Here is a 24227-nt window from a genome sequence, read left to right as displayed (position 1 = left end):
TATATATGGCAGAGACAAGCTAAACTAGTCACTCATCGCAAAGAAAAAAATCTGTTTTTAGTTGTTATTATTACAGGGTTAAACAGTAAAATGAATGTTATAAAATGGTTAAAGAATCATTCAAATCTGAAATTTTGTTACGCATTTTACATACATTTAAATATAAAGCTGTTAGGAACAGTATTCGAGAAATCAGCTTTCAAAAATTACAATTTGAGGCATTTCTCAAGGTAGAAACCATCACCAAATCATTAAAAAAATGTTGTCCTAGTGCTGAAAATTGGATATATATATATATAATGATTAGTTTAGTGACAGTAAAATAGATTTCAAAAATGTTGACATTCCAGCATGTTTTGGCCATTTGCCTCTGAAACACAATTTGCGACGAATGATGGTTTGGTTAGTCTACGCCCCATATGGTCATGATATGATATTATCATGATTGTATTTAGGCGTAATATTAATAGAACTATATCCTGTAGCAAATTTACACCAATCTCAAAGTGATTGAAGTGTAGACGAGCTTGTATAACAAGTTCCTTCCTTCTCCCCCAAGGGTCTCTTCGTGTCTGAGCAAATGCAGGATTTCCTGGTTTTTTTTAACTTTGGGATTATAATAAAGAAGGTAGCCTACCCCCTCTCCCCTCCAAATAACGAGGAACAAAAGAATGAGATACATGCTTCTTTTTCATTTGGCTTTATCACCTTGAAACCTATAATCCTATATTTGTTTCACACATAACAACAGCGTGCTAATGCTAAATCTTTAACTCATCACATTAAGCTAAACACAATAATACACTTACAGCAATTTCCAGTAATCCTGAACTTCAAACTACCTCATTTTATCCAAGGCTTTTTTTGAACACGTGCAAACACAACATTATTAAGTTAATACATGTCAATGAAACGTACTGTAGTCTATTAACATGTACAAACGTCTAATACGGTACATCCTCAGGGAAAACGGGTACGGTAAATGTATTAGGTGCTGAATTGATATACAGCTCGACAGATATCTCAAAACAGACACATTAAACTAAATCCAGATATCTATTCTGTAAGCACATTTTCTTCTGAGTCGATCAAAACAACCTATAAATCATGATACGTATATCAAAAATATATCCGTCTTTTTATTCAACACACATTGAAACAACCATTATGATATAATAATGTTTATTCAAGGAAATACATTACTTTCTATAATTTATCGATATAGTACGCTAGTTTTTTGCTTGTTTTTACCCGTCCAGCGTATCCTAGAAGGTCGGCTGATATTCAGGGCCATCTTAAATAAATGAAACAAAGTGATGCTTTTATCACTACAAGGCTTAGAGAATGGAGATGTTTTTTAGTCAGGAGAAATATCATGTGCTGTCACAAGATTTGAACCTAGGACCATTGGGTTGGAAGGTGAGCACCTTAACCACCCAGTTACAGCTCCACAACACATAAAACAATGGCCTTGACAAATGGTAGGTAAACAGCTGACAACATGGGATCAAAGCGAAAACATGTTTACCACTGAGTTTGCGAACATCTTTTGAAATTAGACAACTGTTAACTTGGGTTGTAAACACGAACATGTTTACCTACTTTATCAGTAAATTGCTTTTTTAAATTACCCTTTCAAGGTACAATTTACTGCTATAAAGGGATACTTTTGAAAGAAAGTGAGAAAAATTGTCAACAATTGGAGACAATATACTGTATACAGTATTTCAAGGCTGAATATCTAAAAATAGCTGAGAAAAGATAATTACATGAGAAAAGAAATGCGCATGATTAATGACTATTAATTTGTTAATATTTGTTTAATTAAAGATTTTAATTTAGAAAGAGGATACAAATTAAGATATCTGTACGATGTATGTGCTAAAAAGAAAATAGAAAACAATGTTTTGTTTCATTTGAAAGTTATTTTAAGTCATCTTTTTCAGGATTTTTGTTCTCACGACTACAACAACTTCACTCCAAAAAAGAGAGAATTTTTTAAACCATGTTTCGCAAACTTATTTTTTTTAAAGGTCGTCAGAGGAGGGCCGAAAAAAAAATAAAATTGTGTTTTCTTATTTCTACTGTATTTCCAATCCTAAAATGTGTCATCAGTAGAATATTCCCGTACATTAAGATGAATTCCTGAACTAGTCTTGAATTTTCATTTAATATTGTTACATGGTTGCCAGTCATGTTTTCTACCTTTCGCTATTTTTCTTATTTATATTTTATGTTTTATAGATTAACTGTTATATTTTGTATGGACATATTTCATTGGTGAATGTAAAAAGTGTAGTGATAGTGAAATGCTTAAAATTTATATAATTTGGGTAATTCCAAGGCAGCAGCGGCCATAATGAAAATAAATAAAAAATTTTAATTCCTTTCTGAAATTTCTATTTTTTTGTGGTGGTGCTAATTCCTTTCTGAAATTTCTATTTTTTTGTGGTGGTGCTAAATCACCAAAAACAACATTTTTTTTTTATTCGACATCATCATTATCAGCAGACGGCGGGTGGGTAAACAAGATAAAAGCATCGCCTAAGACTAATCGCGAATACAGTAAATTTTAACATCTTTTCTATTTGTCTTGTGAAAGACATTACCACCTCTGAATAGGCCAGTGATTAAATTTAGTACTGGTATTAGTAATCATTATATCCGACTAAAAATAGTGACAAAATAATAATTTACTAAATCATTATCAAATTACAATACTATTAATATCTATAATAATCAAGTACAAAATATGTTTGCAGACGTATGTCCCACAAGGGGCAATGTGCATATAAAATAAAGTAGATGTACAAAGATATTAACACTTTTTTTTAGTAGTACTACTACTACTGTATTAATAATATCTATAATAATCAAGTAAAAAATATGTTAGTAGCCCTATGTCCCAGAAGGGACATTTGTGTAGTAGTAAGTACAAAGATATTAATAATAATTTTTTTTTTTTTAAATTTTAAGATTTTTTTTTTATCTGAACACAAACTGTACTTTATCATTATTAAATTGTTTGAATTTAATTTAATAAAATATAATAATATCTATATATTATTTGTAATTTCTCTCCATTTTTTTCTCCTGATTTCAGCTATTGTACTTTGAAAAGTAATACTATATAGCCATTATCATTACTATGATTTGCCTTCACCATTATGTCTATTAAGTTGCAGGCCAATCATATATTTGGTACTCAAAATCCGACACACAAAAAAAATCAACGTGACATTTGAGAAACGTACATTTCATCACAAAAATCTAGCATCACTATCTTCAATTCAATGGGAATGTGTTTTAAAAACAAAATAAAATGAGTCTATTAATATCATACAGTTGAAAAAATAAAGAATTTTCCTCAATTATTTCAATGGAGAGTGTACGCTGTCTCCCAGCATCAGAAACTGATTAACAGGTGCCTTAGTAGTATTTCAATGTAATTCTAAGAGAAGTTTTGTGTGATTATTATCAGATTATTATTATTATTGGAATTCAATTTTGACACAGAAGCTTGTCTGAACCAGAGGGTGCTATTCCACAAAGCTATGTTACCATTGTTAAATATCAAAATAAAACTAGAAAGCAAAAGAACAACAAAAACTTTAGATTTTCACTGTTAAAAGTGTGAAGAAACCTAGAACTGTCATTCAATATGCCAGATGATTTAAAATCAATTTAAATTTATTCAAGCGACCCCAACACGAGCAGTTTAGCTCAGTCAGCTAAACAGGTGGTAGCCCCTGAGTGTGCGCTGAACCGTGGAGATCTCTTGGTCCCCGGTTTAATTCCCATCGCTGCTGAAATGCAAGTTACGGTAGCGCAACATCTTTCAGATGAGACGTTTATGCTGTTGGTTCCGTGTGCATTTATGGCCAATACGCACATTAAAGAACGCAGTACACTCTTCGGAAAAGATTGGGGGATTGTCTCCCGGTGTACTCAATCACCACCAGAAGGACCCCACTGGAAATAAGTCTTCTTGGGTTATCATCGGCTTTTACACCGAATAAATACAATCCAATGGCAAAAGTGAGACAAAAATTCACAACAAGTGTGAAAATAGCTAAAAATATTCATGAAAATTATTATTGCTGAAAAAAATTCATTCTACCAATTGTGTCATATTCATAACCTTGTACAGCTGAAGAATACCCCCTGAGCTGCTTTTCTATGATTAAACAAAAGTGTTGTTATTATTAAAGACATTAATAGTTTTTAGATATATCAAATTATTTTTAATGGGAAAATCCAAGGTTCATTTGGCAGAGTAACACAATTGGTAATTAGATGGAGGTACATCATCATCAGTGATGAAGGTGTTATTTCATTTTCTTCCTGTAGTTGCTCTGGTAACGTCCACCCCACCCCCTTTGAACAGAAAATTGGGTCAGATTTTGGAGGTTGATTTATCCACAATTTAATAACATAGAAATTTATTTCTGCACTGTATGCCTAATTCAAAGCCAATTTGTGATATTTTCTGAGAATATTTGTAAAACTCATTCCCTGGGTACTCTAGTTCTTTTGTCCGAGGAAAGACTGGTACATAAAATTGGGCATAAAAGGGGTTGGGCTTATTTATACCCAAGGTGGGCTTCTACACAAGGAACTATGTTACATGAATCTGGAATGTTGTCTATGGTAGATGACTAATTTAATAATACAGAATATTTCTTTGTATTATATGGTTCAGTAGTGTAAGAAAGACAGATTACAGTATGTGTTCATTTTCAAGTGCATTTTTATTATTTCTAGAATTTAGATCCATTACGATATGAATTCAAGGTGTATTTGTGCATGCTATAAAATTTCTCAGAATTCCAAGAAATTTGATCTGCAAAACATAAAAATTGAATGTGCATATCGTAAAGATGCTTCACTAAAATACTTAGAATTGTGAATATTATGTGCATTCTAAACATTTTTAAAAATCTAGAATAGCAATGCATTAGCAGAAATAATGTTCTAATGAAAGTGCTGAAGAAAAATTCTTGGAAGCTACAATGTGGTACTTTATTCAAGAGTAGAGCTTAAAGATCAGCGCTTATTGTGCATTATTTTTGCTGCATGTGATTATGCCCCAGAATTTTGATCTACACATAAACCAGCATTAAATTGAATGTGCATATATCGTAAAGATGTTATTACTAAAATACTCAGAATTGTGAATATTATGTGCATTCTACATATTTCTAAAAAAACTAGAATTCCACAGGGAGCACGAGTATACTGCAGAACATAGGCTTAGCCAGCGAGCCGTCCGGCCATCCGGCCGTCTTACAATTATTTAGGATGGCCACTTTTACCGTGACGGCTTAATCAGCTCGGCCTAGCGTAATTGGGCCTGGTCTACCTTTAGAAAATTCTTTATATTCTTTAAATCTATCGAGTGTTAAATTAAACTAAAGCTAAATCATATTTATGTTTAATAAAAACAACATTTATTGATTGAATGTACGTTGTTTTCGTACCAATATTCAGTGGGGATTCCCAAAGATGGGCGAATTACTTCAGAATGAATAAATAAAAAAATAAAAACTGAGTAAACTTCATGATGTCCATTTTCAAATCTGTTATGAAATGCTTTTGTAATGCTGTATTAGCTGAATGAAATATAAAATGAAATGCAATCCTTCAGAATTTTTAGTACTGTAACAGGTCATTACCATAAACTGCACACATCCAAACTTTAATACACAGTCATATATATAATCTAACTTGATAGCTAATAATGTGAATATCCACAGAGAAAATTATATTGGTTTAGCAGAATGCGGCTTCAACAAGATTAAATAGTACTTGTACGTACTATTCTGAATATGCTATCTGAATATCAGTGGATAAAACGTGTGACCAAATTGTATAATGTTTTCTAAATATTGATATTTATGAATTTTGCTCATCTTTTAAAATTTTAATCATATTTTTGATATTTTCACTACTTTTATTGTTATATTACTCATAATTTTATGCTATTTATATGCATGATTTTAATTTATTGATTATTATGAATGCTGTTTTTTTTCATGTTTTCAATCCTATTTTTGATGTTTTATACTGTATATTCTTGACAGCTTAACGTTTTTTTGCTGATATTATTCTAATTAAATTTGATTGAATTGTAAATTGGTAGTCCAATTCAACTCAAATCTTTGATATTTTACTAATGGTAAATAAGTAAATATAAAATAAAGAAGCTCAATATTGATATTTTAGAATTTTGACTAAATGGAATCAATTGATGGAGTTGTTTATATACCATTTGAGGAACAGATAGTATAAGGTTATTAGAATACACATGATGATTTCACAAGCTTGTCTAGGAAATTATATAGATTAAAAGTCAAAGTTCATAAATCGTAAAAAATTATACATACTATTTTGAAATACTGAACATAAATATTTAACAGTTCTAAAGAGAACTATGTGTTGAGAACAGCTCTATTCAAAAGTCAAGATATTCTTAGTACATTGATCAGGTTTTTTTCCAGAACTATTCAAATGATGTACCACAAGTTTATATTATAAGTTTATTAATTTATCAAGATATTAACACTCATCAGTAAGAACGATGGATGGACACCCTGACGGAGAACACTACCTTCTCTGAAGCCGGTCACTCACTGCGTCATGCAGCAATCGTACGAAGAATTAGAATCTAACTTCGCTCCCTGTGAGCAGTGGACGACGCGACACTGTCTGCTGATTGTCGGTGGCGCTTGGAACAGATCATCATTAAAAACGATCTGTTGTGCGCGCACTCTCTCGTTGCTTTCTTCATAGAATCGTGTTTCCTGGCGCAATGAGTGTCTGACAAAGTCAGGTACACTCCAATCCGTCTTCGCTCTCCTTGATAATTGGTGGCAGTCTGAGCCGATTGCCGCTAAAAGCAATCTTTTGCACGTTCTTTTCGCGCTGCATTTTCCATGAAATAATATCAGATGACAATCTTTGGAACAATGTGTCCTTGGCATAACCACTTCCTCCATCTATAAAACATTCCCCCTCCCCACTCATTCAAGTTGAAAGTTACTCACGTGTGCAAAAAGAACGTAACTCACCTGTGCAAAAACTGTGTCCGCACACTAATATACGTGGTACCGCCTTGCCTTTGCAGGAGAAGCGATGGTAGCATATTGCACAATAGCGCCCTCTATGGTCATCCATGTTCGAGTCAATGCTCATCGTGCTGTTACTGATATCCGACTTAGCTTCAGCCATGATATCAATCCCACACAATTTGTAGACACGCCTATTCCACCTCCCTAAGTTGGTGAAAAAAAATAAAGATAAGAAAGTTGTAGTGAATAAGATTCCCCAAGAATCAGGGTTGTAGCTGTGGAAAATTAAGAGTGGGTGACAAAAATTTTTGAGGGTGCATGGGTGATAACATTGGTAAACTCTAAATAATATGAGTGGATTTTAAGGATGAGAAAGTGGTTTAATAACCTGGATGGGTGGAGGGCCATGAAATTAGCTTTAGGCTGGGTGAAAACTTCAAGGCTAGGTGGCCCTGCCACCATACCTACATTCCCAAGAATATTAATATAGACTTTACCAATTACTGGTCTGCTTCTAGTTAAAGACCCCTGCATTAAAGACCACTTTTCTGTGGTCCCATATTAACAAATTTCTTTTATCTTTATTATTCTGATTACAGTAGAGACTGCAAAAGACCATAGAAACACCAGTCCCAAAAGTGACCTGTACTATAAATAAAAGAATGTCAAATAAAAATCATTTCTGTGATTGTTACAAATCTTGACAAATTTCATGTTTAGCTATGGTGGGCTTATACCATCCAGTAACTACTACAATCTAAAAACTATTTTAGATTTTTCCTGGTAGGTTAATTAAATGGAAGATATAATTTAACACTTACAGAAACAAAGGAAGCATAATCCATGGAGAGCCGCTTGCAATATGATATATCTCATACAATATTCAAAGCCAATAAAAGCATTAATAATCCCTGGTTAAAGGCCATCTGCCAACTGATATTCTAATTAACAGTTAAACGGCTGTTAGAATTCATCTAAGAATATGCTAGGCATTTTTAAGTGCATATTCTGATCTAGGGTCAATATCTTTTCTCAGATCTATTTCATCATCTCTTTAAAAACATACTGTTTGCGGCAAAATTTGTAAAAATGTGCAAAAAAATCATTTATGAATATTATGAATATTGCCAATTTAAAGCCACCCCTGTCCATGCTATCAAATTTTGACATACCTAAATATGGTCATGATGATATCACATCATCACCATATATAGGCACATCATGACTATACATGGGCATATAGCAGTTTCTTGGAAATTTGATTTCTTGGAATTTGTCAACTGTGAATGAGACATAGAACCAAACAATTCTGCACTTCATAGAATGTTCATAGCAAAAATCCGTAAATATTATTACCAGCTGATTCAATGGCAGTCTAAGCATAGAATAGAATGCTATTCTTTTTTGGTGCTTATTAGTTGATAAGAATATAGACTTCATATTTTAAAGCACTGTGTTTGATAGAACAAATCTGTGTTTGATAGAACAGATTAGTTAAAACAACCACTACATCTGAAGGCCTATTTCAGTGGTGGATCCAGGAATTTGAAATAGACACGAACCAGAATGCCAATTCTACAGACCTAGGGTTCAGACCGCTTCAGACCAACTATGGTTGGAGCTAAGGTAAGAAATTTTGTTCATGGCACTACTATAAGGAAATGGTACTCGGATTAAATATTTTATTATCATTTTCTTTTTGTTTGATAAAATTAGGAGGCCCGGTCCAACTGATTCCACTTAAATTTATGTGTACTATAACACTGCCATTGATTAATTTCTATTCAGACATCAATTAGCTAACGGTGAAAAAAAAACGTCAGTTCTTATATTCTCCACTGAAAGAAAGCTAGTATAACTTTAAATTCTATTCTTTAAGGTAATTTACTCTGTCCATGTTTTATGTGAAAAAATAAATGTGATTTGCCCATATAGTATGGACATGCTAAAATCACATAACACCCACATGAGCGAATCATCAATATTTGCCACATAAAAATGACAGTGAGAGTAGCTTATCGGTGTATCCTTAAACTGACCCACATCCATTCTTACACATTACAAATATAATCATCCTTTGTTCTTCATTCTTCATTGGCTGTGATGCATTAACATTTTGTTTTCTTTTGGAATGGACTGTAAACTAATTTTTTATCGTTATTAATATTTAATAAGCTATGACAAGCTCAGAGACAAGCCAAGTATATTCCTGGTTGGGTTAATCACTTGTGAATTTTAACTCGCAAATATTTGGGGACGTAGTGAGCATTCGGTATAACAACACATCAAGTAGAGCAAAAACTCATTTTCCTGATGCAAACTTACATAGGAAATGGCATTTGCAGTACCCACTGATACTTAGGGATCAGATTCAACACTAGTCTGTATGTGCAAACTTGGTAGTCTAGTGGTTATGGCGTCAGATCTGAAGGTTATGGGTTTGATTCCCACCCGAATGACTTGCTTCAGGTAGGACAAAACAACACTCTTATGATATTTTCCTGATGCAAACTGACATCGGAAATACAAATACAGTTATAAAAAATATCCCAAAAAACTTAAATAAAAAAAATTACGAAGATTTCAGCGACTTCTGCAAAGAATAATTTTCATAATTAGAGCAGATCAGAGAGGCTTTTGATAAATTTTGTATAAAATGCATTAAATAAAAGTCGATAACTAGTTGAAGATATTTGTGGCAAAGACAAGCCAAACCAGTCACTCATCACAAAAATCAATAATTTAGTTATTAACACAGAGTTAAACAGTAAAATGACAGCTAAAAAAAAATGATAAAAGAATCACTGAATTCTGACATTTCCTTATGAAATTACAAGCGTTTAAACATACAGCTGTTTAAAGAACAATATTTGAAAAATCAGCCTTCAAAGTTTGATTTCAGGCATTTCTCAGGCAGAAACCATCAACAGATTTTTAAAAATTGTTGTTTTAACATTGAAAATGGAAAAAATAACAGCCATGATGAATAGATATATAAAGGTTAGTTTAGTGCAATAAAATAGATTTCAAAAATTTTGACATTTCAGCATGTTTTGACTAATATCTCCAAAAAACGTTTTGTGACGAGTGACTGGTTTGACTTGTCTTTGCCACATTTGTAAGTTAGCCTCCAATCTGCATTTAAGTAGACACTTTTAGCAGAAAATAAAAAATGATCATAAAATAATTCCCTGATCAAAAATGAACAAAATCTATAATTTACTTAATTAATTTCTCCTTTTAAAAACACGAAACTAAATTACCATATATGGTTACTTGAATTAATAACAGAAAACTAATAATTATGACCAATAATTTGTTATTAGTATCATTGTTAAATGTACTTACGGCAGCTAAGCATCCAAAACCTTCTCATGGTAAAAACCAAACAGCAAAAACAAACATGAAATGCAAGGGAAAGCTTATATCACACTGGCCACTATATATTTTAATCTAGTTTCTCTAAATGCAACTAGTTATAAATCAACTCACTCTTACATTTAATCCTATAACCATGGAGAACAGATTGATCAACACTAATAAAATTATATTAATAAAATTCAAACATTTTTAAATCACTGTTAGTACAAAAAAAAAAATTTATCAGAATTAAAAATGAAAGAATATTACTTGATAAAAATTTTCTAAATAAAGATGAATGAAGGTAAAAATGGATGATTAACACAATTCTGTTTTTGCGTGGCCTACAACTGTACAATTTGTTCATCTTGTATTGTCACACAACTGCAGGCGTCATATAAATATTTATTAGTATATAATTAATTACAATAGGACAAGATGAAAACTGAAAACAGGAATTTATTTAAATAATATGAATTATTTCAGAGTGAAGGTTGATAAACTTTGTATCGCTAACCACAGGAATAAAAACATATTAACCAAGGAAATTTTTTTGGTATGTTACCAGTCTTCAACTACTGTACATATCATGGGATTTATTATTTAATTTATTAATGCTTCAATCAGGGCTGGAAAAAGTGCGCGAAAGCGCAACATGCGGCTGGATGCATTTCAGAATTTTTTTTTTTTTTTTGCACATCACAATTTAATGCATAAATAAAATACTTTTGCTTGCTCCAAACCAAAATTTACTAATGTTTCGCTATAATAGTGTAAAGATAACATTTGGTCCTGGAGGCCTTTGATCGAGATAATCTTTATTGTCGGAGGCACAAAAAATATTTTACCAGGCCTGGCTTTAATATAAATATCAGTATAAACATAGTTTTTTTTTGCAAATTCTAATACAAATTATTTTAAATGAATGGTGAATGAATACTGTAGATGGAAAAATTAATGAATACTGATTTAACAAGAAACACGAACAGAGAAAAAAAATGAATGAAATGGATGAAGGAAATAATGGATAGACAAATGAATGAAGAAACAGATGGATAGATGGATAAAAATTTAATTATTAATGTTTAAAAATTAAATATTAACACATTATTGAATAAAAATAAATAATTGAGATGAACAAATGAATATAATGGATGAAGGAATGAATTGATAGATGAAAGAATTGAGGAACAGATGGATAGATGGATACAAATTTCATCATTAAAGAATAAATAAAAACAAAACAATTAAAAGCATGAGTTTTATGTGAATGAATTGATCAATCAATCAATCAATCAATCAACTAATGGACTCCAGCACCTTCACTTTAACACTGAATATTATACTGAAAGCTATCAAATCCATCACTGAACTCTAGAAAAAAATTCAAAATGTTAATATTTAAAAAAAAACTATAATTAGAATAATAATAATAAAGCAACATTTATAAATAATAAAGTAACTACAGAAAAAAATCAAAGGAACTAAATATGTTAGATATCTTCTTTTTTTGATGTTTTGATATAAACATTTTTGATGATTAAATAACTTAATTTAGCTTCAAGTCTAACACTGTTGATGAACATTGTTGTTTAAGTGTGACAATGTTGATGTCAAGAAATATTCGAAGACAATTTTAGTAAAGAAATTATTATACACGCACACTACTTGATTGCAACATGTAGCATATTGAAAGTAAATATTTAATTACACTAAACATTTCCAAAATATGCTTTGGATATTGACAAATATATTTAAATTAACTAATATTAAATATTAAAAATTTATTTGATTGTCATCATTACGTCAAAAAAAAAATTCTGTTAGCCATGCCCAACCGACCCAAAAAATCGAAATTGAGAGTCATTTTATTTATTTATTTTTTTGACTACATTGAAAAAAAAATTTAATTAGCTACTGTAAAAAGGTTGAAATAGGCCTATTCTTGAGAAGGCTGGCGATGCGACAGCGTTTATGCAATCATTTTGCTCTTTAATAGCAATTTAAAAATGGTCTTTGTTGTATTATTGTGTATTTTCTACTTTTTAGGCATAAACTCATTATTGGTAAAAATTTTTAAAAATCTTTTAAATTAAAAAAAACTTTTCCTACCGACCTACCCATTTATTAGATTTTCCCAAAACATGGCCAACAAAAGAATTTTTTTTTTATTGGCCTTACTGTATGTAACATTAAGTGGATTCACCATTAATGCATGTAATAATAGTAAGACTGTGTTTGCATTATACAAATTTTTAATTTTATGTACAAAAACCTATTTTTATTATAAAAGAGGATTGTATTGTCTATAAATTTGTTTCGTGTAATATGTTGTTTCTAGCTGACGGAAATCATCTTCAAATAATTCGATTACAACTATTTAGTCTCTTAGCTGATGTTGTGTGTATGAATGGCATCATGCATGAACGAGTCCAATTAATTTGCTTTACTGTTTATAATAGGAAATAGCACACATCGATTACAACAATTTCAAACCAAATTTTGATGCTTGTAAAGCATCCTTCCACTATGTATCAATTATATATTATTTACATTACAAAATTTATTGGACTTCACACTGTCAATACAGAGATGCAAAAATAATTTTTAAAATGAAGATAAAGAAGTGAGTGAGTAAATATTCGAATAGTTTAATCTGGTTTGCTTTAAAAATACAATGATTGCAGAACTGTTTAATCAATAATAAACAAAGCAAAATATGTTGATCATCGATGTGGGACAGCTTGTATGCCCCATCGTCTCTGTTCATCGTCTGTTTTCAGGCCCGTGGCGTGACTTAATTTGTGGGAGGTTCGTTTCAGTGGACACTTTGGAAACCATTATACAATAACGTAATATTGTTAGCTAGGAAACCTGAAGAAATGCCGACTTGAAATACTTCTGGCTTGTATGATCTCCGATACTCTGGAGAACATTGTAAATATATCTACAAATATAAATTTTTCGTTTTTAAATGCCGACCTTCTCCAGTTTTTAGGCGGTTCGTCGTAAGCCCCCTTAACCCCCCCCCCCCCCACACGCTATGGGCCTGGTTTTTGTTTCCTTATTGATACTGCCTCCATGATTGTTCATTTGTCCCATGTTTATTCCGTTGTGACCCCACCCCCCCAAACCAATCCTGACAGGAACAGAACTAGCACTAGAGGGCACTGTTCAAATAATGCCCAAACAATAGATGCTGGCTTGACGAAGTCATGTTGACTCCTATTTTTACTAATGTTATCACCAACCCACTCTTAAAATGTCTACCACCGATCCTTAGTTTTCTACAGCTACAACCCTTGTATACCCAGGTATACCCTGGGCCTTTGTCTCTAAAAAAAGTTCTAATATAAAAAATAACTTAAAATTTGGTAATAATTACAGTTCAATAGCATAACTCAACTTACCGGGATTGTATCATAAACACCTAGAGGTACTATATGGATACACAACACTTCTCTTCACCCTCAACAACACCGAATTAAAACACAACGTGAACTGGAGTTTCATCGAAAGCGTGAAGATGCTAAAGATGGTGATAAGCAGCAGCCAATGGCGCCAGTTCCCACAGCTCTCTGAGGAGGAAGATGATGGAAGGATTAGATTGATGTAATTAAGGCTGATTCTACTGTACTCCACAAGTAATTCACTGATAATTCTCCATGGAGGACACTTGGAAAATTATGTTATAACAGATGGAGAGGACAAAGAATTCATGGGAAGAGGAACAGCTGCGAGTTGTAGGCGGGCATAAAAAAGTTTTTTTTTTAGTTTTTTTTTTCTCCTGCCACCAAAATTAACATATTAATTCACAATGCTTGCAATTAAGCCTGTCTCACTATTTGTTTTTTAAATGGTATTCATCAGACTGAATAAAAATAATCCATCGATATTTTGCAAATTTAGGCATAGAATGGTGATACCTTACATCAGACACCAAATTTAGAAAACTTTCATGTGCAAAATGAAGAAAAATAAAGATCACCTTTTAAAATTTGTGAACAAAAAATAATTAAAAAAAAATAACTTTTTTAAAAAACCACGCCCCTATTTTTCCATGAGCTAGGGGCGGACACTGGAGGGCAAACAAACAATTTGTTTTTAGGCCTTATCATCAGCCTTAAACTTCATTATCATTGTCACTATCACCACTACGATCAATGCCATTATCAAAATAAATGTCAATCTCCAGTATTTACAGTTTTTTTATTTGTATTTAAATGACTTGTTTTTACTTTGCACTTTATGTATTGCATATAGAGAGGAATCAAATAAATTTAATTTCATTCAATACCAAAACACATCATTGTTGTGATTCAATTTAATTCAATACCACATTGTTGTGTTCGTTGTTTAATTGGGGCTTAAGACCTCCCTCTGTAACCATTTAACTTTGTTCCACCTTCTGGCATTTACTCCTGTTGTAATTAAACTTTTTTTAAACGGTATAATTAAATCAGGAAGTTGTAAATCTTATAATTATCTATACAGTGGGAACTTTTGTAGCATGACAATTGTTGAATAATCAGCAAATTGCAGCATATAGTTCCAGTCAGCTAAACTGGTTGTAGCCACTATGGTTCAATTGCTATCACTCCTCTCTGTGTTTCAGCTGCAGGACTGAAATATGATTTAAAAAGTTTCCAATATAAGAACCAGGGGTCCCGAGTTGGATGAAGTAGCATCAGCAGGGGTGGCAAAAATGGTGGGGTACTAGCCCCCTCCCGGGGAGAAAAACCACAATATATGTACTGTATTTTCTACATATTGTAGACTCTAAAATCGATTAAAGAAGCCTTTGAAACTTTTATGGGCTTCGCCCCTGGACCACTTTCGATATATTTTGAGCAACTCAACGCAGTACACACTTTGGGAAAGAGTAGGGCGTTGTCTCCTGCCCAATCACGACTTTTCGTGGGTAACCAAATAAATCCATATCAATCCAATCTATGGTACAGAACAACAGTAGTAAAAGTAGAATATTATTTATCAACTTACAAAGTGTAGATAAAAAACATAAATCTGGTTTATAAGAAATTACATAATAATAAAAAATAATATACAATTATTTATAAAGATGATTTTAAGGTCCAAAAAATGAAAATATTTTTACCAAGGAACCAAAAACATTGGTATGTTGCCTTAGGCCACTTTTTAAGCTTTAACTAATTAAATTATGATTATTTAAAATGTGGTGTTTTTTTTATGGTGGGTATGAATATTTAGAGCATAAACCTATGGTTGTCATATTAAGGGAAAACAAGATTATTGTTGCCCAATTACTGACATTTGGAAATCAAGTTGTTCAGTTGGTTTTTTTCTTTATACTATAAGATGCAAAATTTAGGCTTCATTGTCAGTTTTGTTAATGGTAACCATAGGACTAAATTCAACTGTTAAATCATCTTTATAAATAATTGTATATTATTTTAATTATTATGTAATTTCTTATAATAATAATAATAATTATAATAATAATGTAATGCCAAATATTGATATAATAATAATAATAATGATAATAACATTAACAATAATAATAATAATAACAATAATATGCAAGTTTTTATACAGCGCTCTATACAACTCAAGTCTCAGAGCGGTTTTCCACATTATTACCACAGTCATTGGAATGATTCCTATGGGGGGAATTCCATAGTTTGCTGCATGAAATATATCAGCGCATTTTGCACTCAAACCTCCTTAATTACCCACTTATAACTCCTGGGTGGAGAGAAGCAATGCTCAAGGACACACAAACAAGCAAAAGATCTCGAGGGTTGGGAAACCAAACCATTCCAGCTACGGCAAACCACTGCCACAAATATATAGCACCGATTCCAAATTCCAAATCAATGATGAAAGCACATAACTCCTGGTCACTGGATAACATACAACGGCAAACCAACAAAAGGACAACCTTCTCTCCTCCCTGAGGAGTATACCTAGCCATGCATGTGTATGCAGCACAAAGAACTTATACAATTAATGCCACAACATCAAACCAGGTACCCATTTATACCCCTGAGTAGAGAAAGATAAATGTAGATAAAGTGCCTTGCCCAAGGGCACAAACGACTTGCTTAGCAACAGTTTCAAACGCCTGATCTCAAGATTGGGAGTCCAAGCCACAACCGACGCGCCAACCGCTTCTATAACAAATATCCTACTCTAAGCATACCGTATAAAATCACATTAACCAGCTATTGCAGTAACCAATTTAACAGCTTTAACCAGAGATGCCATTTAACCAGCAATTAACCACAGTTTCAAATTGTCCATTTGATGGAATGGGGACATTCTACTGTGTGACATCAGACATCAAGACGTCATCCGTATTTAAACCCAGTGTCCAGTCTACCGGATCTAAAAATCAACACCGAACATTAGTCCTTTGAGGCCTAAACGTAGAGTCTCTGTGTTAATCATGTCATATGGCCCCATTTGTCGTGAAGTTCAGCAGGAGAAATAGGCGCACAAATAAGTAGGTATCAACAGCAATGTATGGCAATGTACAGTAAGATGCATTATGTAAAATATTAAATTAATGCCTTAAACCCACAGCATATTGTTGTGTTAAATTTTTTATACAATTTTTCACCTCTCAAGTCAAAGTAAAGCCAGTTTTCCTATCAACAATATTTGATGCTTTTTCTTCTTCTTTCAAGTGCCATACGTGATACACGCTTCCAATACTGGCAATCTCTCGCCCAATTGATAATGACTTTGTGTAGCATTTAAAGCTTTTAATTTGGTCCAAAAACATAATTTTGCTGCCTTTTCTCTTGCTTGTTTTTTTCTCATTTTTCCCTTGTAAATCTAAAAATTGTACAGACGCTAATCGTTAAAATAATCAGCAATATTTAACATTAAACCTAAAATATTAACAATAGAAAAACAGTTTGCTTTTGAGGTTATTCCAATCGCTCACAAACGATGGTGAAAGTTTAATCCAAAATGGGTGGGTGCATATACAACGACTGCTAGTAAAAATATCTAGGAATTTATAAAGCGTGGACAAACAGTTGTTTTACATAAACTTATTAAATTTTTTGAATCATAGTGAAAAATTAGAAAGTTTGTAAAGGGAGGGGAGTGCACAAGTATTTTTTGGGGGTATGTCCCCCTACTAAATATGCCAATGGATGTAAATATCATTGCCTCCTTTAAAATCAGCTGGCAAAGTCACACATATCACTATGTGGTGCAATAATATACAATAAGATGTGTTAATAATAATAATACTCGTTAAACCAGACCTCCCAGATGTATCTTCTACCATCTTGGGGACTCTGTAATTAAATGGACTGAAAAAATGCATAATGATAGACCTCCTGTAAGTTCAATAGTTCATATCAATCACAACTGACTTAAGGCTAACTCAAAAATTGTTTTATTTCTTCTACTGAATTCTATAACGAGATTTAATTATAGTTCTTGAAATAAAAATCGCTGAGCTGCAGATACATTATCATTCCAACACTAGGCAAGTACATTTCCAGGTCAGTGCTATTCCCAAGTGAATCTTCATATTTCACTGTGTCATTTTCTTATTACTATTGTATTACCCTCAGATAAAGATGGCTCCAGGCCAGGGCAGCAACAAAATTCCATGTGTGAAAATCACACGCGAGGATATCCACACGTGAGAGATTCCACACGTTCATGTGTACTCTAACAGAATAACAATGATAGTTTCCAACCAACAATTAATTATCAACAGTAATTTTCTCTTGCAGATTTAATTCCTATTCAAACAAATACGATAAAATACTTTACATAAAACTCTTTTGCCTTTAAATAATGCAAAAAGTATACAAACACAATATTAACAATGTGCAAGAAATAACATGAAGGAGGGCTACCACTCAACAGTCTTACTGTACCCAAAGAACGGCCATTTAGATCACCAAGCGGAAAAAAACAAAACTAGACCCTAGAATAGACGAATTTCATGATGGGAGCCACATGACCTACTGTGGGTAAACACACTGGGCCGGCGAGATGTAAGCGAGAATTCCTGCAGTTTCTTTCATTAATGGTGGTTGCTAAATCTTTCTGTTGTAAAGAAATAATGTTGGTTGGAACACCAATAAAATTAAAATACACCAGATTGAATGGAAATTGAACTTGAGAATGTTGCCATAGTTGTTTGCTAAATGCTCGAAAAAGATACTGACCCCAAATATTGATTTTTTAAAGAATGTTATGCCTAGGGAACTGCATCTGTGGACAGTTTAGGTATGCATGAGAGTCTTCTCTGCAAACTGTGAGTGGGACACGGTACGAATGTTAGGCTAGCTCGAAGTCACAAAGGATTTACGAAAATTGCAAAGCCTTAAATGCATAGAGAATGCCAGAACATAGTTAGCCCAAAAAAAAAAAATTTAATCTTGTGTTCACTGTTAGCCCCGTTTTGTGAAAATTTAAATTCGGTAGGACCCTTAATTTCGAACAAACAAAGTGTTTCTTACCTAAAATTGGATTATTGTACAAGGTCTGTCTGACCCCAAAAAGAGGTCATTCATCTATCCATTAGTGAGCCTAGCTAGTTCTATTCCACTTCCCAGCTTAATTACAGGCAGACTACTATTTGATGTTGTTACATTAACACCAAAAATGTGGGAATGAAATAGCAAATTCTGTGTCAATTACCATCTAAAATGCATCAATACAACAATTGACAACAACTCTGTTTACTGATCCATTTAAAACATTGTAAATGTAGTGGACTGTGTTAAATTACTTCAAATATCCCATAAATAAAACAATGGTATTCTTACAGTGAGTGGAGTCAGTGGGCATCTGTTGGGAATTCTACAGTCCTTTGCATTTTCTGAATGTAGGTTATTGTCTCATTTCACAGCTTCTGAATTTTTCTTGTTTGTATTGTTCTTTATTATGATTCTGAATCAGATGTTTATTTTATCACGATTAATAGAAACAGATAGCGCTAGAGACAGTATAGTGACTGTCTCTTATACACATCTAGATGTGTATAAGAGACAGCGGTACGAATGCTAGGCTAGCTCAAAGTCACAAAGGATTTACGAAATTCCAAAGCCTTAAATGCACAGAGAATGCCAGAACATGGCAAAAAAAAAATAAATAAATTCTTGTGTTCACTGTTAGCCCCGTTTTGGGAAAATTTAAAAAACAGTTAGGTAGGTAGGACCTTTAATTTCGAACATTTTTTGTCGGTCAACACAATTATTTTTTTTTATTTAGCCTTATTTATATATTAACACTATTTTGAACACATTGCCTTTCCTTGCCATTAATTTCCCACGTTAACATTGGGTGATTCTTTTTACAACCATACAGTAACTAACGTTAGCTTTTCAAATACTTTTACACTTATCACACTGTAAGTTATACCCACAGTATAATTCATGTAACCATGGACAGATCTATGCATCATGAAATCCGTCCATTCAATGATTCTGGTGAGTGAAATGAAGCGTTCCGATTGGATAATCCATCAAGTCTCATCCATGCAACTAATTTCGTCCCAAAGAAAGCATATCAAGACGTGGGAGTCAAACCAATTGAAAGAAAAGTGAATTAATATTAGCAAATTACGATGGTGAATGCGTTCGCAACAGGCCGTGAATATCACATCCATGAAAATGGAAATAACACAATCATGCTATAACTATTTTTCCTTGGAGAATTCTATTTTCATACTATTATTTTCAGACTAAACTACAGTATACAGTACAGCAAGATGAACAAAATGACTATATACAAAATAAAGAAATTAAACTCTGTTAAGTTCTGCCTACACTATCAAATTTTACGTGACATATTTGTGTAATGTGCCCATATATGGGCATGATGATGTCATATAATTACATCCAAATATGGGAATACCAGTTTTTTGTCATATAAATTTTGATAGTGTGGACCAAACGTTATAAAAGAATGAGAGGTTACTTTAATTTCACTAAATGTGCATGCCAAGAGAAATTGATTTTATGCTTTTAACCACAAACAAATATCTATACAATATTTCAGGAACAAAATGTAGTCAGTATGTACACATCGCTAGCCAAGCAGTTAGGAAAAAACGGTGTTCCACCCCTTTCTGCCCCCACCCCCCTCAAAAGACCAGCAGTTGCACACTTCTTAAAAACTGCTTATATCTACTCATAGTTGTAGCATTGAAGGAAGCTTTACCAGTGGAGTATCTAGGGGATAAAAAAATTCCTCTCCCCAAACAAACCACCCTCCCCCCCTCCACCTGGGCACCATTAAAAGTCTTTGAAGCAAAAAAATCATGCGCAAGTAGAGAGATTAGAAATCACATCATTGCCACCTTATTTTGCGACCTATAGGTATATGCCACCTCCCGCCAACAACATAATCATCAAGTCCCGTCAATTCATCTTCACACCCCCTCCCATTTTAAGACTTCAAAATACGCTACTGTCTACCTGACAGTGGTAAAATTTGGAAAACCATTAAATTAAAAATTAAAAGGATCATATACATAAATTATCTATTTTCAAATGACAATCAAAATAGGTTTCCTTGATTTACAGACGTTTCACATAAAAATGCTGATATTAAAAGCAAATTTCAGGGTAAATGGAAAGGATATAGGAACAGTTTTAATAATTATTACTTGACAGAATAAATCCTAATTTTTACTAGCAATCTGGCTTCAAATTCCAATAACTTATACACTCTATTATTTTGTTGTCATCCTTATTTTAATCACACCTCACCTTATTAATCAGGGTCACAATTTCCAACAAAGTGTTTCTTACCTAAAATTGGATTATTGTACAAGGTCTGTCTGACCCCAAAAAGAGGTCATTCATTTATCCATTAGTGAGCCTAGCTAGTTCTATTCCACTTCCCAGCTTAATTACAGGCAGACTACTATTTGATGTTGTTACATTAACACCAAAAATGTGGGAATGAAATAGCAAATTCTGTGTCAATTACCATCTAAAATGCATCAATACAACAATTGACAACAACTCTGTTTACTGATCCATTTAAAACATTGTAAATGTAGTGGACTGTGTTAAATTACTTCAAATATCCCATAAATAAAACAATGGTATTCTTACAGTGAGTGGAGTCAGTGGGCATCTGTTGGGAATTCTACAGTCCTTTGCATTTTCTGAATGTAGGTTATTGTCTCATTTCACAGCTTCTGAATTTTTCTTGTTTGTATTGTTCTTTATTATGATTCTGAATCAGATGTTTATTTTATCACGAATAATAGAAACAGATAGCGCTAGAGACAGTATAGTGAAACATAAGCTTGTGTTCACACAGTACTCTTTAGGTAAAGAAAGAATTTGGATTCATTTAGATAACGGTCCAAAACGAATGGGTGCCATCACGATTGATAGAAACAGGCAGCGTTGGAGACTGTGAACATTACCCGAGACATAAGCTTGTGTTCACACAGTGTACTTTTCAATTGAAGGATGAGTACTGTTCAGTGACATATTGGCATTCGTTAGTGTAGATTTGTATCCACCGCATCAGATCCCAAATTTCGGGGTCGAAATCTCGTCTAAAATGTGCAGCCTGTACAGGAATACAGGAATATACGGGTACCAATAAAAATAGATATTGGAACAAGATTCTGTTAATTCATGGACCAATGTTGCTGTTTATTTCACCACGGGCGGTCCGCTTAATAGTGTGTCCTGCTGAGTTAATCCCATGATAATCCTTTGAACAAACGATGAGCTGATCATGTTAGTCATGTGCAACACGATTTTTTGCCCCAAAAGTTGGGTCGTATTTCTGGTATCCAATCATTTTGGTCACGCCTTCATTTCGGTCGCGTTATGTTCATTATGCATTTCAGTGCCAGTGTATGGTGCGCCGGCGGTGCAACCACAAATCTGGAACAAGGGAGCTAAGCAGTGTAGTATTTTTATAAACACAAAACTTACATAAAACATTAGTTGACTAACAATTATTTGTATTACTGCACTATGATATTATGTTTTATCATTATTAATATTACGTGTATAACTTGGTGTTATTTTTCTTTTTTTACAGAAACAACGAAAATGTTACAAAGTCGACTAAGTTTGAGAAAAGTTTCCCTTTAATGTTTGTTGCGATAAATATATTATTAATGCATAAATTGAATGGAGATTTATGAAATAAATATAGTCAATTAATAGATTAGTTTTTCATACATTTGTTTTCTTGTCTGTTACGTTTCCATTTATCCTGAATGTTCATGTTTATAATTTGATAAATGAGCATACTGAATGATATATGATGAATGAAAATGAAGGAAATATATAGTATTTTCATTTTTATTTTCCACATAAAATTTTCAATATATTTATAATTAAACACTGTATATTTTAATGGCCCTGATATAAAAGTATATTTGATTAAACAAATTAAATCATAATTGTAACAACATTCCTAGGCCTTTATTATGAATAATTCAGAAATTGATAAATACAATTATGTACTTGACTTTTCACTTCTGAATCTGAAAAAAAAGAACATGCTAAAATGATATTCTAATTACTTGTAATTATAAACAATCGTAAAAAAAACAATCATACTAAAAAAAAAATACAAACAATATTAGGCCTATGATAGTCAAGCATCATAAAAAAAAAGACAAAATAAATCAAATTAATACCCAGTCTGAAACACACGCACCAAAAACACTTTCCAAACATAAAGCACTAGTGCATACATCGGCGTTTCATACTTACTGAGGTTGTTTATCGTGACCGAAATGCATAACAACACGGCGCGACCGAAATGAAGGCGCGACCGAAATGATCTGTAGCTTTTCTGGGGATATGTAATAATGGTAGGCCTAAATGGTAATGTTATGGTGGAATATTTGTAGTGCGCCTTCAACAATAAAATCGTCTCAAGGCGCCGAAGAAAAGGATAATAGTAAATAAATTGTTGAAACAATCAATGCAACCAATAAATGGCAAAAACAAATGTAAATTTTTTATCTATTCTAGGGCCTAAATAGTTAAATTCTAGAGGAATTTTTAGTAATATATTTTTAAAAACTGAAATGGATCAAACTAACCTAGGCCATGGTTTCAAAGGCTAACATTCTTATTGACCGCTGCAAGTCTAGGCCTCGGCTCATACATAATCACTCAACCAGAAAAATGGAAAAAAGGAAAATGGACCAGCAAGTCACAGTGCAGGGCTAGATAGATAGTTGCTAGTGCCTAGCAGTACTCACGCTTTACCTTATCCCGGACCCAAGCCTAGCATATCAATGGAAATTAATCTAAATTCACTTCAATGTAAAGCCTACACTAAACTACAGCCATTATTTTTAAAAATCTTTGTAGGCTAAAAATATTTGTACAAACCATCAAGCTACTTCTCTGAAGAAAAAAAATACAGAAATTAGCTAGCGTCCAGAGAGACAGAAGAGTCTATCGTGTTTTTGTTAAGGCAATTACAGAGGGCGCAATCACATAAGGTAGCACAGAGCCGTAGATAGAGCATAGAGCTATTAAAAAACTAGAGTGCTGACAAGATGGCGAAGCAATGCAGAGTTATGTATGTGTACCATCCAAGATGGCCGTCGTATTATAGCGCCACCTTCAGGCTCTGTATACATATTTTTACATATTAATAAGCCCCCTGACTGACTATTATTTCATTAATGATTATGAGTAATGCTAATAACAAATTATTAAACTATCGTAGCCAAAACGAGGCCAAGGAGCATCTCATTCAAAAATAAAGTACCAAAGAAAGAAAATTAAAATCGTGTACATTACACCCAAACACCGCAACGCTCGAGTTTCAAACTAG

The 24227-nt window shown here is 32.8% G+C and overlaps 1 protein-coding gene across 1 annotated transcript in view; it reads right to left on the bottom strand.

Moving 5' to 3' along the window:
* LOC117111123 overlaps positions 1 to 23900 on the bottom strand; it is a 53093-nt gene extending 29193 nt beyond the window's left edge. The window contains exons 1-3 of the mRNA XM_033253997.1: positions 23777 to 23900; positions 13841 to 14008; positions 7071 to 7274 (exon numbers count right to left, since the gene is read on the bottom strand). Of these exons, the coding sequence (XP_033109888.1) occupies positions 7071 to 7230 (160 nt within the window). The 5' untranslated portion in view covers positions 7231 to 7274; positions 13841 to 14008; positions 23777 to 23900. The remainder of the gene's footprint in view (positions 1 to 7070; positions 7275 to 13840; positions 14009 to 23776) is intronic.
* Positions 23901 to 24227: the final 327 nt, after the last annotated feature.

This window comes from Anneissia japonica, unplaced genomic scaffold, assembly GCF_011630105.1.
Source record: "Anneissia japonica isolate Jap-2015-1 unplaced genomic scaffold, ASM1163010v1 scaffold287775_len252212_cov145, whole genome shotgun sequence".
Taxonomy (NCBI): Eukaryota; Metazoa; Echinodermata; class Crinoidea; order Comatulida; family Comatulidae; genus Anneissia; species Anneissia japonica.
Note: the sequence above shows the minus strand (reverse complement) of the source record. Positions and strands in the feature narration are given on the sequence as shown.